At 35.0% G+C, this 13,540-nt stretch overlaps 2 protein-coding genes across 5 annotated transcripts; one reads left to right on the forward strand and one right to left on the reverse strand.

The window, feature by feature from the left end:
* The first annotated feature begins 161 nt into the window (after positions 1–161).
* On the forward strand, positions 162–3,226 carry LOC148911400 (uncharacterized). Of its 2 annotated transcripts, none has more exons than XM_089029537.1 (2): positions 162–515; positions 607–3,226. In XM_089029537.1, the coding sequence occupies exons 1-2, from the start codon at positions 206–208 to the stop codon at positions 615–617; spliced, it is 321 nt and encodes a 106-aa protein (XP_088885663.1). In that variant the 5' UTR covers positions 162–205; the 3' UTR covers positions 618–3,226. The 2 variants fall into 2 exon arrangements, with proteins under 2 accessions (XP_088885663.1, XP_088885662.1); XM_089029536.1 differs by having other exon boundaries at positions 164–515; positions 1,002–3,226.
* Positions 482–7,424, reverse strand: LOC148911401 (uncharacterized). 3 transcript variants are annotated; one of them, XM_089029533.1, is made up of 2 exons: positions 6,782–7,424; positions 482–5,048 (listed from the first exon to the last, which is right to left on the reverse strand). In XM_089029533.1, exon 2 carries the CDS (start codon positions 4,918–4,920, stop codon positions 3,904–3,906), a length of 1,017 nt encoding a protein of 338 aa, XP_088885659.1. In that variant the 5' UTR covers positions 4,921–5,048; positions 6,782–7,424; the 3' UTR covers positions 482–3,903. The 3 variants fall into 3 exon arrangements, with proteins under 3 accessions (XP_088885659.1, XP_088885660.1, XP_088885661.1); XM_089029534.1 differs by having other exon boundaries at positions 6,782–7,422; XM_089029535.1 differs by having other exon boundaries at positions 482–1,502; positions 6,782–7,414.
* Positions 7,425–13,540: the final 6,116 nt, after the last annotated feature.

The raw sequence follows: 13,540 nt of genomic DNA on the forward strand, positions 1-13,540 counted from the left end.
TGACTTTGATTTATTCGTTTATCTCTCTTCGTCAGAACCAGATTTTGACTTTGGTTTAACACTCGCTATTTCCCTGCTAGCAGTCTGCTTCGTTGGCGATTATTGACCAAGAATATCGCCAACAAGGGAGACTCTGCTAGCAGGGATTGAATTATTGCACGTCGGGCACGCACGTCCTCAAAAATGCCGACTTTCGCCATTCATAATGTACAGCGGTATAACGTACGAAAGAAAATACAAAATGGCGGCTTGTTTGACGGTTGAGGAAGTCTTGGAGGAAGTTTGGAGGGATTCTGGTGATGATAATGACGTCGATAGGTTGGAAGATGATCTGGGAGAGGAAGAGGATGTGGAGAAGTCAAAGTTGTTGAAGTGGGTGGAAAATTTTGATGGTGGGAATGTGTTTGATGGAGAGTTTTTTAGGAGAGGAGCGGTGGATTTGCTGTTGCCTTTGTTACGTTTGTCAAGCAGGATATCAGAATGCAATTCATCCGAGGTTGATGCTCGAATTAATGGTAAGATTTATTGTCATAAACGGTTAAGGAATTTAGTTTACTATATTATATTGACGAGATTAACATTAGACCTCCATTTTGTTTGTTCTAGGAACTCACTAACCCAGAAACTATATATTTTTATCGATTCTTTACAAATAATTAAGTGGACAGGCATGATCTTTACATACAAATATAATTTTATAACACATTTGTAGTTGTAGTACCATCCCTTTTTTGTCACTTTTGATATCCCATAGGTTATATTTTACTTTCTGTGATGATGATTATACGTGTGTAATTTTATTTCTAATAAACGCAATAAAAGCTTATCCATGCATGGATTAACACCAATATACGAGAAGCAAAAATACATGTTACACTCATTACGACTTCAAATTATATATCATTAATGTAATAACTTATAAGAGTTAATTATTGTTTATACTCCCAGTTAACATTTACGAAAATAAAGGTTGTTGATATTTGATCCACTGTGTATTTTAGTTGCCCATGTACTGATCTCCCATACAATAACGACTGGCTCAATACTAGATAGCGAGGCTAGGCTGTGGTTAAGGCAAATTTATCGACGGTTGTCTGGACGAGTTTCAATAAGACGGCCCTACTATGCTGAAATACACCGCAATATCCCATACGCAATAGTACAAGCCATGTCGTTAGTCATCCAGCAGTGTCCTGATGAGCTTAAGGAACCTGTCTGTTACTCATCAAAAAACAAGAAAGGCCATGTTATTAGTTTTACCACCCGGGATGCAGTTATTTGGTTCCTTAGTGTAATTACCAGTATGAGTAAAATAGAAGTGAGAGCCTTCTTGACCAAGAAGTTGAAAGGTGCGAGGAGAAACAAACACAGAGTTAAAGTGCTTGTAGAAGATGGTAAGGATTTTGCCTTTGTATACTATCATAACAAAGGGCTGATGTCCATCCAGTTTCACTATGGTGAATGGAACACACATGATTACCCTCAACATCCATGCCAACTTACTTGAAAAAAGAAAATAAATATTGTTAAGCATAGGCATATTACTGTTTACATGTAGGTCTATTCTAGATCGAATTAGGATTTAAAAGGTGATTTTTGCTGAATGAGGAAAACTGGATAAATACCCTCAAAGCAGAGGAGGAAATCAACAAACCTTACTTAAATAGCCAGGAGTAGATCCACGCCTCCCTGAGAATCAATTTATTGCTTTATTCTATTATCTAGTTTTGCCACAGGATTTTTTATATGTTTGGGCGCTCTCCCTCCCCCCACAATATTCCTGGATCCACCTTTGGCTATTTATAAAAAAAGGAAATACTGCAAGGGAGATAATGGTTTTATATTTCAAATAAAATCACTATCAAAACAAAAACAAAAGAAAAGATGTAATACTCTAAGTTGTCAGTAGTATTTAAATAGTGTTTTAATTTTAAGTAAAAGTACCACAAAATCATCAAGCATAACTTTTGAATGAAGAAAGGCATCTATTATATGAAGGCGAAAAGAAGTATTACAAGACTGTCTTTCATACATATATTTATATTTACAGTGATAAAAATGCTAATTAATCAACACAAAAAGAAATATTAGACTCTCAATATTGTGAAGCAAAATTGAACTGATTTTTACATTAAGTCAGACACATGCTGATATAATAATAAATAATAAGAAATTCTATACTTAAACACACTTTTCTGTATACAAAAAAACTTATATTTATATTTACAGTGATAAAAATGCTATAAAAATATTTAAAATCCAGGTAAAAAGAATTAGAGTACAAACACTAAAAGTGTGCAACACTTTGCACTATTTAGTAGTAAATACTGCTAATTAAAAGGGTTAGCATTATTTAGCAGTATTAAGTGGTATTTAATAATGGTACACACTTATAGTTTTGTACTCTATTACAAGACTGTCACTATTATTAAGCAAAACTTAACTGATTTTTACATTAAGCCAGAAGCATGCTGTGATAGAGTGCTTTTAGTCTCGCTGTTGAATAGGTGATGTCACCTTAATTAAATAAGTAAACTACTATTTTAGCTGATGTCACCTAAATTTGAAACTACGACTAAAATGCTACTTAGATCAGGGGGAGAAACAGTGATACAATACATACAAATGAATGTCTATTCACTCATTCTCTGGAAAACAACTTGCACTTTTACTATTTTAGGTGACGCCAACTAAATAGTTATCTAAGTTAGATACATTTATCAAACTATTCAACAGTTTGACTGAATGCACTCTAGAGTAATAAATAATAAGGAATTCTATACTTAAATACACATTTCTGTATTATATAATAAATAACTTGATTTTTGAAGTCTTACATACATATATTTATAGTTATAGTTACAGTGATAAAACATTTGCAAAAAATATTTACTTTGTAATCATTTTGATAAATATGCTGTACAAATCTTGTTATAATGGTTAATGTTTTGTTTTTTTCTCTTAAGTTTCAATGAAATTAAAAAAATAAATCTAAATTTTATATCTTATAAGTGGAATATTCTTAAATTAAGGTTAATAAATGGAAGAGCCTTGGAGGCAGTTACTGTAAATCTATGTGTTTGTTAGACTGAATTGTCACAAGAAAGCCTTTGGTACTTACACTGCTCATGTTGTTAGCATAAATCAACAACCGACCCCCTATCATAACGGAAAATCAGTTAATAAGTTGGAAATTGGTTTATTAAAAATCATACTTTAAAAGTCATTGAACAAAAAATACTGAATTATTTTTTTACGCATATCATGAGGTCTGCACATGCCATAATTATAACCAAAGCATTAAGTCTGCCCCCTCCCAGCCTATCTGAATTAGGGGATATTCTATTACCGATCAAAAACTAAGTGACTGACTGCTGACTGACAGACTGACTACCTTCTCATTTACTATAAAACTGACATCAAATATTTTGTTTTCATGTTTAATACTTACATCATCCTGTTATGTGTGCTGACATCAAATATTTTGTTTTCATGTTTAATACTTACATCATCCTGTTATGTGTGCTAGTCTTTGAAACTCAGGACAACCTTCATACACTTATAATATTTATGAAAACACTGTGCTGCTCAAGTCATGTTGTTTATCAAAACAGATTTGTGCCAAAACATGGCACCATAAGTAAATAATATTCCATAGCAATCGACGTTATACACTTTAAAAGTAATTACAAGGTGTTTTGTTGGAATATGTAGTTCCAGAAATTATCCATACCCCCACAGAGGAATTAAGTATTTCCTCCGAGGGGGAAAGGAAAATTACAGAGTTTGTATGGAAGAATGGAATTAAGGGGTTGGGGGGTCTTTAAAAAATTCCCTCATTGGGGATTGGGGATGGATATTTTCTGGGAGTACACAATACTTCTTATACCCTAGCCCTGTGTTTTATTTTCTTTTGGACAACAAGTTTTTCCCTTGAGTTACACTGGCAACTACCTTCTCTCTGAGAGGATGTAGGCAGAATACACACTGTGATTCAGATGGTTCCTTGTGATATCCACAATAACAGTAATTGGGATCATGCAATGCTCTTTTTGGAATGTAACTCAGATTTCTTGATGAAAGCAAACCACCATTGTATCCCCTTTCGCGAAGCCACAGAAGAGATACATACTCATGTCTAAAGATCTGCTGCCACCGCAAATGATAGATTGTGTTTTTACTGTATCTAGCTATAGATTGATGCTTAGATTCCCTCCCTTCCATGGAATTGAGAGCTAAACCTAAGTCATACCTGTCTTTCATTTCCCTGACATGAACTGGAACAATGTTACCTAGATGCCAGACAGTGGGATGAAAAGTAAAGAAAAGCATGTTAATTCTAAAGAACTCTTTACATTTCTTTTCAAGTTCACTAACCTGTTCTTGTGAAATCTCTAAGCGATTAAACAAAGATACACAATCTCTCAGTATAAGACAGAAGTATGAAAGAATGTGTAGTTTACTTTCATTCTGGGTCCCTTTACCTGCAGAAGGCTCAATAGCCGCAATTAAATACATAAAACCATGCAAGAACCCCCTTGATTCCTTCCCTGTAAACCTGAAATCAATGCTCTTTCCATTACCATGGGTATCATTAAACCACTTTATAGCACTCTTTGCAAGCCTGGATAGATGACATTCTGTCTTTAAGGCCATGACATATTTTGAAAATGGAGAACTAGAATGAATCTGGAAAAAATTAGTAACTGATGATGGTATTGCAGACAATGATAAAGCCTCATTTAAAAGGTAGCGATGCGCAAGGGCACATGCATTGTTTTTTAAGTGCAGGGGTTCAATATGTACTCTGTCAACTAGTTCTCTAATTGGAGGTACAAACTCTTGCCTGCTGTTGCAGGATGATATGAACTTTGTTAAATTTGTCCTCTTAGTTGAGTCAGCTAGATTCTTCTTAGACATTTTTTTCTTTTCCTCATCTACTTTCTTTGATACTTTTAACCGGTCTGAATATTTCCAAGGCTTCCAATCATTTTCCTTTTGGCTTCCAAATGTTCCATCTATTTTAACACCATTGTCAAAGTTCACATCTGCAAAAGAAGAGAAAAATTTTGCACTGTTACTGAGCTCTCCTGCAAGGAAAGCAACCATTTTCATATCGTTTGGAAATTCCCCAAATCGAAATTTCACATCAACAGATTTACCATTGTGCGATAAAGTAAAAACATCATTTTCAATAGAATAAATTTGCTTAACAAGCATAGCAACATACCTTTGTACTGGAAGACAGGTTTCACTGCAATTTGCTCCAAACAAAAGATAGTTCTCGTTACAGCTTAATATTCCTCTCCCAATATTCAAAAAACTTATTAACCAGGAACAAGCTGTGTCGTACTTACCAAAGGGAGCTCCATCACCACCCAATGACACAATAAATGTATAAGGTTCATTGTTAAACCACACAAGATCATAGTCAGTATTACTGGATAAATAAAACTTACCTAACATTATTAAAGTATCTTTAAGATCACGATAGCAGCCACTTACCTTATCTTCCTCTCTCATCCCTTCACACAAAGTGTCACACACACTATACACAGTACCCATAGGGATTGACTTAACAAAGGTTATAAGTTTATGATATGGTACAAGCCTAGGATATGGTAAATGAGCAACAGAAATACGCAAAGTCTTCTTAGTCTTTGGATCACGCTTATACGAGCTGTCTCTATAAACCTTACGATACTTTTTTTTACTCATTACACCCCCCACTATAATAAACTGCAATGCTTCTTGTCATATTTTCTTTAGTTGCTTCATATCTTATTACTTCTGGCTTAAAAACCTTAGGCAACACTTCCTTCACTACCTTACTACTTTTAGATAAAACATCCACTAACACAGTTTTACAACATTTTGTGACCGCTGTGTCTATTAACCCAACCTCAGCTGGAACACTTGACTCTTGACTTGCTCCATTTATTTCTTTAGCTGCCTGAAACATCTCTCTTCTTCTCTTCGTTACAACTGACTTGCTTCCTTCTATCTTTCCATTTTCTTTCAAAGTTGTTGGTGTCTTCCTTCTATTTCTTACTGCTTGATCTGACAAAAAACTCCCTTCAATACTCAGCAACCTGTCTTTCTGTCTTCCACTCAACTCCTCCCCTATTTCAACCATTTCCTCTACTTCATCTACTTTCTTTCCTATCTACACCAAAATACAATAACATATAAGCTTATATGTAATAACTTTAGTAAGAATAATATAATATTCATGTTTGTCCTTTTTCAGATGTACACATCAATATTGTCAATTGAAAGCATAATTATTTTTTACGATTAAGCTTAAATGTGATAAATTTATAATAAATAAAATAATAATTTGATGCATGAAGTAGCAAAAACTGCTAGGTTTCAATGAGCTGATATATATAATAGTCTATGAATCTCATCTGCTCCAAAGGGTGGTAAAACACTGACAAATAATAAACCTGTCAACCACAAAGAATCCTATTGAAAGGATTGTGATTGATCAGCTGATGAACATGAAACAGCAAGGCAAAGCATCAAGTGACACCCAGCAATACTGTCTTCCTTCCTCTTACTGTACATAATCATTTGATATTCATTTCATTTTTAATAACAGTATGTATTAGAGTAAGTTTTAATTTAAGGTAAAAAATCATGTCTTCTATAATCTAGATGTACGTTCAAGCTTCAGCTAACGCGCGTACGTGAGTTAAAAGTTTAAATACCAGATTATCACTGAACGATGTAAACAAAAATGACTATAAGTTGACATATAAGTAGTGGTAAATCTTACCTTTTCTTCCAAATAACGAAGTCTATCGTATTTCTCCTTCAAAACCTTTTCCTTTGACCTTATATCCTCTTCCACATCTTCCAACTCCTTCGTTAGGTCTTCCATTCTTCGATTCCTCATGAAAAGTTTTTCTCGTAGTTCTTTTTGTTGTTTCATGAACTGTCCCACTCCAAATCGTGGCATCGTGGCATAAAATGTGTGCGAAAAACAATTTTTTTGGAAGAAATCAAAGACAAATTTCAAAAAACTAAAAAGAACACATCTTGGCTCAATCACAAAGGATTCTCATAACATAATTTTCAAAGCTTTACGTTTAGGTTCCTTAAAAATAAAACAAGGCTTAAAACACGTTATTTTCGATTTTCAAGACATTTTGTGATCATTAGCCTTAAAAACATGATTAAAAAAAAATTTTCAAGACCAAAACACGGCCATGTTTGGTATCAAAACAAGCCTTGAGCAAAGCTCCCTCATTTCCCGCCAACTTCGATACGATCAGAAATACACGATTGCTCTACGATCAAGCCGAAAAGATCACGAAGCCGTTAATCGAAATGTAGATTCCAGTCTCCGATAGTTGTCTCACGTCCAATATGGCGGACAGTGAAATTTATCGCGACATTTTCGAGGGCGCGCGTGCCCGACGTGTTGCTATTTATTCGTATAGGAAATCACACGATCTCGAGGTACTAGTGATGCTTTCAAAATTGGACGAGCATTTAGGCGAGTACAATTTGAGAACTTTCAAAACACCACGAGTATCTATAAATTCCGAAATATACGAGAAGATCGTGCGATGTTGTGTTTATAATACGCTCAACCAAATTGAGCAACTTATTGGGGACTCTACAGAGTACAATTTGTATATGTAGTAGGACTCCATGCTGTCCAATTAAGAAATAATTGGACAAGGAAAATTCTGAGGACTGACATAATTGGATGAGGCCGTAGGCCGAGTCCAATTTGGCAGTCAGAGGAATTTTTCGAGTCTTTTATTATTTCTTGATTGGGGAGCATGAAATCCCATTACCTATTAATTATATAGCTGCCTAATTCATCCCATATCAACAAGACTTGTCCAATTAAGAAAATAATTGGACAGTTACCTATATGGGATTAATGAGAAGCTGTATAATTAGGAATTTAACTGTACTCCTCTATCTTAGGTCCAATAAAACGCTTTGTAAGATTAGGTTCAATATTTTCTCGTTCAATTCTTGCTACTGTATGGCTAAAATGTCAGACTAGATAAGCCATAGTCAACATAACAGTAAACCTTGAGAGAAAATCTTGGAAGAATTCTCGACCAATTTGTACAATGATAAATGCGGAAGTGCCTGAACGGCTGACCACGGAATGTTCCTTTTGGATCTCCTGAATCCCTGTTCATTAAATAGCTTTATTCGTAAGTAATTTTAGTAAATATTTTATGATCATTTCAATGTAATGATTTTAAAAGTCGTAATCTGATTTTTAAATGTATAAAATATTTCATGTTACTCGTTTTCTGGTTACTCGGTTTACTCGTTACTCGTTACTGCGTTACTCGTTTTAGTAACACCTATTTTTTCAACATTTTTCAAACTTTATTTAATGCGTTATCCAATCACGACAATCGTTAGGAGTCCTATTTTTAGCTTTCTCATGGGAACTACTGAAAAACTAAATCACATCAATTATATCGTGTGTTCTGATTGGATGATGCCTAAAAGTTGTTTCATTCCTTTTAAGAAGGAGATCGCTGATTGGATAGTTGTAAAAATGTAGAAAAAATGTCAAAACAAGACCCTGGTTCCAGGGTAAGCTGGGATACCTGGATACCTGGAGGACCTGGTTTTAAAATGCATGGAGGATTTAGTTGGTTGAGCTTCCAAAAATACTGATAAAGTAATATTTCGTGACGTCTCAAAGTAATGATAAACCAGACCCTGGTTGGGATGGTTTACTAGTATCAGAGTCTCGAAGAATCTAAAGCAGAAGTAAAAATAAGTTGCAAAATTTCGAACAAAAGTGTTAAAAGCCGTTTGCAGGCCGATTACCAGAAATCATGGACATTTTGTGACCGTGATTTATTCGGTCAGCGGACGTTCATATCTGTAGAGCTTTGTATGGTATAGACACTGTGAAAGCCACTTCAAATAGCTCTGATATTTGTGGATCATTTAAATATGCAAAGCAACTTTTTTTATGTGTTTCAGAGTCGAACTTCAATTAATTCCAGTCATATGACTGTTTCATATAAAGAGAGAGACTATCAGACATTTTTTGAGAGCTACTATTTTTGAAAATCTAAATATTGGCGCGAAATTCACTCTAATAACACAGGAATACCAACACTTTTTACTCAAATATGGCCTGGTTTCTAAGCTCAAATATGGCGACTGAGGTAAACATCACATACTCTAGACTTTCGCAAAGTCCGCCGCCCGCTTTGTTTTTTTTTTTTTTTTTTTTTACTGGGCGCACGACGGACTTTTCGACCTTGCTTCCCGCTAAATTTACCGACCCAAAAATCAGTCGGTAAATTATAGCCAATCACAATGCTCGAAATCCAAGCTGTCAATCACAATGTAAGATTAGTAAGATTAGTAAGATTATCTCTACGATTCCCATCGGCATCTGTCAACACAACATCTGTCTGACAACATGAGATCAATATCTGAGGCCATATCATAGGGTAAAAGTAAATTAGGATACGAAACTATAAGAGAATACCAGAAACAAAGTATAGAAGCGTATCTTTCAGGCAGATATATTTTTATATCTGCACCTACAGAAGCGGGAACAAGCCTGACATTTGAGATCGCTCCATTCGCCTTAGATTTTATGAGGTTCAGTGAGAAAAACTTAATCGAGACTGTTGTTGTTGTTGTTGTCCCTTTGGTCTCTTTAATGAAAGACCAAGTAACGTCTTTAAAATCAAAGGGGATCTCTGCTTCCTATGTTGGAGACGACTAAACAATTTCCGTCTATAGTCATTGTTCGGAACTTGACTGGCGCAAAGAAAGCATATTTTTTGTTTGGACGCTGGAGATATCGCTATCCTTTCAACAGTTTTAGTTGGAGTTATAGCATCAACCATTATTATTGATAAACCATGTTTTGCTGCTCCGGATATAACATGAAGAAACAAATAAATGAAAACCACAATTCTTTAGCTCCGCCCCCGAAAGCCGACACTCCCGTATCAAATTCGGAAATGGCGGGAAACGCAAATGAATATCCTGCAAGTTCGACAAGTCGACCTCTCGCGACTTCGTCGCTCGCTCGCTACGCTCGAATTAAAAAAACGCCGAGAAAACAAGAGAGGTCGACTTGGGGCAAGTCTACACATACTCCTAAATACAGGAATCGCTCATTCATTGTCTTCTAGTAATTTAGATAAATCATATGGTATATCCACGGTATTAGACTGCACTACACTGCACTATACTACACTTGACTGCACTAAACTGCACTAGGGTGTACTAGACTGTGAAACAAACATGTTTTTGTAAGTAATAAGCGGTAAAAATATATGAATTCAAAAGTAATTGGCACAAGCTACACATATCTAATTTTAAACCCGAAAACGCGCCATATTTTTCCAGATACCGAAAGCAAGTTTTTAATATTAATGTCTCATTTGCAAGTGGTATTTAGATAATCAATACTTGAAACCGTAACGTTGGAAACGAAAATATGGAAAATATATAAAATTGCAGAAGCTACAAAATAAACGACTATTAGGGGGAGAAATGAGTCATGCTGAGCCAAACATTATTAATTGGTATATTCACTAACAATATTTTTAATTCAATAACCATACGCATTGAAAATAATAGATGATAAGGAGGTCTTCTGTTATTCATTAGTTTTGGTCATGTGAAGTGCTGAAGCTGCAAATTTTAAGCCTAAGAAAGTCGTTATACTCTCCAAGAGCTGAAAAAAAGTTTTAATAATGAATGAATCATGTCTTTTCGGCTGTAACTTTCCGCTTTAAAACAATTAAATGAATATTGATTAGGACTCGAAACACACTGTTGGCTTAAAAATAGAAACAGCTCACCAGAAGATTCAGATCCATATCGCTGCCGCTAATTTCTGAGCTGCTCAATCCTTTCTAGTCGTACTTCGGTTTCCCATTTCGCTTAAAGATGAACTTCCAAGAACGATGTACACTTGCGGCCTTGCTGTTGGTTTTACCTGGCTTTTGTGTCTTGGAGGATATCAGACGTAAGTAATATTAGTATTTTTTCCTTATAAGTTTCATCTGCGCGTCTTGTTAAGAAATTCTTTGCTGCATATTAGAAGTGCCTTACCTAAGACTACTATCCATTCCATATCCTGATGTTTAGTATGTTTTTAAAATCTATGTATTATATTTTATTATGTCATCGAATATATTGGAATCAGCTTATTTTGATAAATTCTACAACAGGACCAATAGTAAGAGAACTTATGGGATCAAAATTTACTCTTTAAAACGTTTTCCATTTTAAAGAGATGTCACGTCACGTCATAGCTCGCAGTCCAGGTGATTGAGAATGACTCTGAACAGTGTCGTCACAACAAATATTATTATTTTATTAAGTATGTTTTTTCGAAATCTTAGGTAAGGAATATTCGGAACTAGTTTATAGTACCCTTCCTCGACTCTTTCAATCACCTGGAGGAGGCGGCTAGATGGCATACTCGCAGTCCAGGTGATTGAGAATGACTCTGAACAGTGTCGTCACAACAAATATTGCTATATTATCAAGTATATTTTTTCGAAATCTTAGTTAAGGAATATTCGGAACTATTTTATAGCGGAGCTCCCGCACGGGCCGAAGGCCCGCGCGAGCGGAGCACCATAGGTATAGAAAAAGGAGGATGTTTCACTAGCATGCTTTGCGCGCCTCGACCAACTATATTATCACACTGAAAAGTCACGTGATCTACTCATTTTCGCTTTGATGTCAATGCAGAAACATCGACTATATGAACTCGAGTCCTATGGAGATTAAAGAGGGAAATCGTGAGCCCTTTTCCACTTCAGATATTCTCTTTCTCTATTGTATTGTCCACAAAAAGGACCAATTAGACTGAATTTGCTGGTATTACGTGTTTTACATTTGTGACAGTTATCAGCCATCTTCCCAGGCATTTTTATTGAAGAAAGAAGACTTGCATCGTTTTGAACAATGACAGTCTCGATTTTCCGGAAGAAAATCGCTACTGAATAAAGTTTTATCTATCAGCTGTTGTTCGAGGTAATATACAAAAGCCATGTATTAAGTTTGTTTTTGTTTATCTACCCTTGAGAAATATATATAATCTACTTTCTACGATCGAGGATTTTCTTCGAATGTCTTGCCTTTGCATTTGAACTTTTAAGTTTTTTGTAAATTTGAGTTTTTAAAGAAAATTACACTATCTGCACTGTTGAATACTATAGGTTTGGCTTTCTTGAGTTGAATAAAATTAGTTTCTAGTGGTTTGACTATTTATTCGTTTATAGTTTGTTAGATTAAGGAAATTCTTGAATTGTTTGTCGGGCTTGTGACACGTGCTGTGAATAAAAGTAAGCTTAACTCGTTTTCCTCTTTAATAAAACTACCTTCGATTGACTTAAATAAAAAATATATAACATTTTACATTGTCGTTGTTATTATAAGTATAAATTTGAATTTTAAAATCAAGATTATCAGAATTGTATAAGATAGTCAAAAATACCATTTTTGGTAATCTAGCAGGTCACGTCAGATCAAGGACATAAGACAAGACGAAGCGAAACACATGGCGAATTTTAGTGGAAATTGTAATGGCCGTATCTCACTCAAACGTGGAGACTTAAGGAGACTTAAGGGATATAGGATAGTATGAAGACTATACTTTGTGTAGGGTGTGTTCTTTTTTAAATTTTCTTCGTCTAATTTCGACTTATTCCCACATAATTCAAAGCCTACAAACACTTCGCTTGTCAAAACAACTTTTATCTTTTTCTATCCATTCATTGATACGGCATATTTTGTTTTTTCCTATAGCGAAAATTACAAAAATACCGAACAAGGACCCAGTTAAATGACCAGACTTTCTATTGTTTGTCAGTATGGATGCAGAAAATATTTAATAAGCAAACGGCTGCTGTTTTCGTTTGGCGAAAAAATCGAGGAAAATCGCTGTCGAGAGGAAATTTTTCAAACAAACACTAAAGACAGATGCATAATGAGCACGGCGCGCAAAACATGCTAGTGAAACATCCTCCTTTGGTATATATGGTAAACTATGCAACTAAGTTTTCGTGGTCATCGCATGGGAACCCTGTGCGTAACGCTAAAAGTGTCGCCCACTAGGTGTAAATCGCGTTTCTGATTGGTCGAGCTTTCAAATCACACGTCACTTGGAAAATGACGACTTTTTTTAACGAGCTTTTTAACTATCATTTTTTTGTAAATATTGTAAAAACCACAGACTAACCACTCTAATAAATGAAGGAAATACTAAATGGTGTCTTGTCTTTGTCTTTTTATTCGCGCGCGCTATCGATTTTTTGTCATCTCACTTATCCCCCTTGGTAACAATTTTGTTTTTTCTACTATACAATATACTACTATACAATATACTACTAGTTACCATTTAGTATTTCCTTCATTTATTAGAGTGGTTAGCCTGTGGTAAAAACGAAACAAAAAATGATTGAAGAAATCATGGAAAAACAGAATCCGCCACAGTGTGAAGATAGAGGTTAGGACATTTTCTATTTTGTTTTATTTAGTGTAGATAACATAGCTACAA

Source organism: Actinia tenebrosa, unplaced genomic scaffold (genome assembly GCF_029948245.1).
Source record: "Actinia tenebrosa isolate PJP-AT-01 unplaced genomic scaffold, QUT_ActTen_1.0 PGA_scaffold14__42_contigs__length_11649687, whole genome shotgun sequence".
NCBI classification, from domain to species: Eukaryota; Metazoa; Cnidaria; class Anthozoa; order Actiniaria; family Actiniidae; genus Actinia; species Actinia tenebrosa.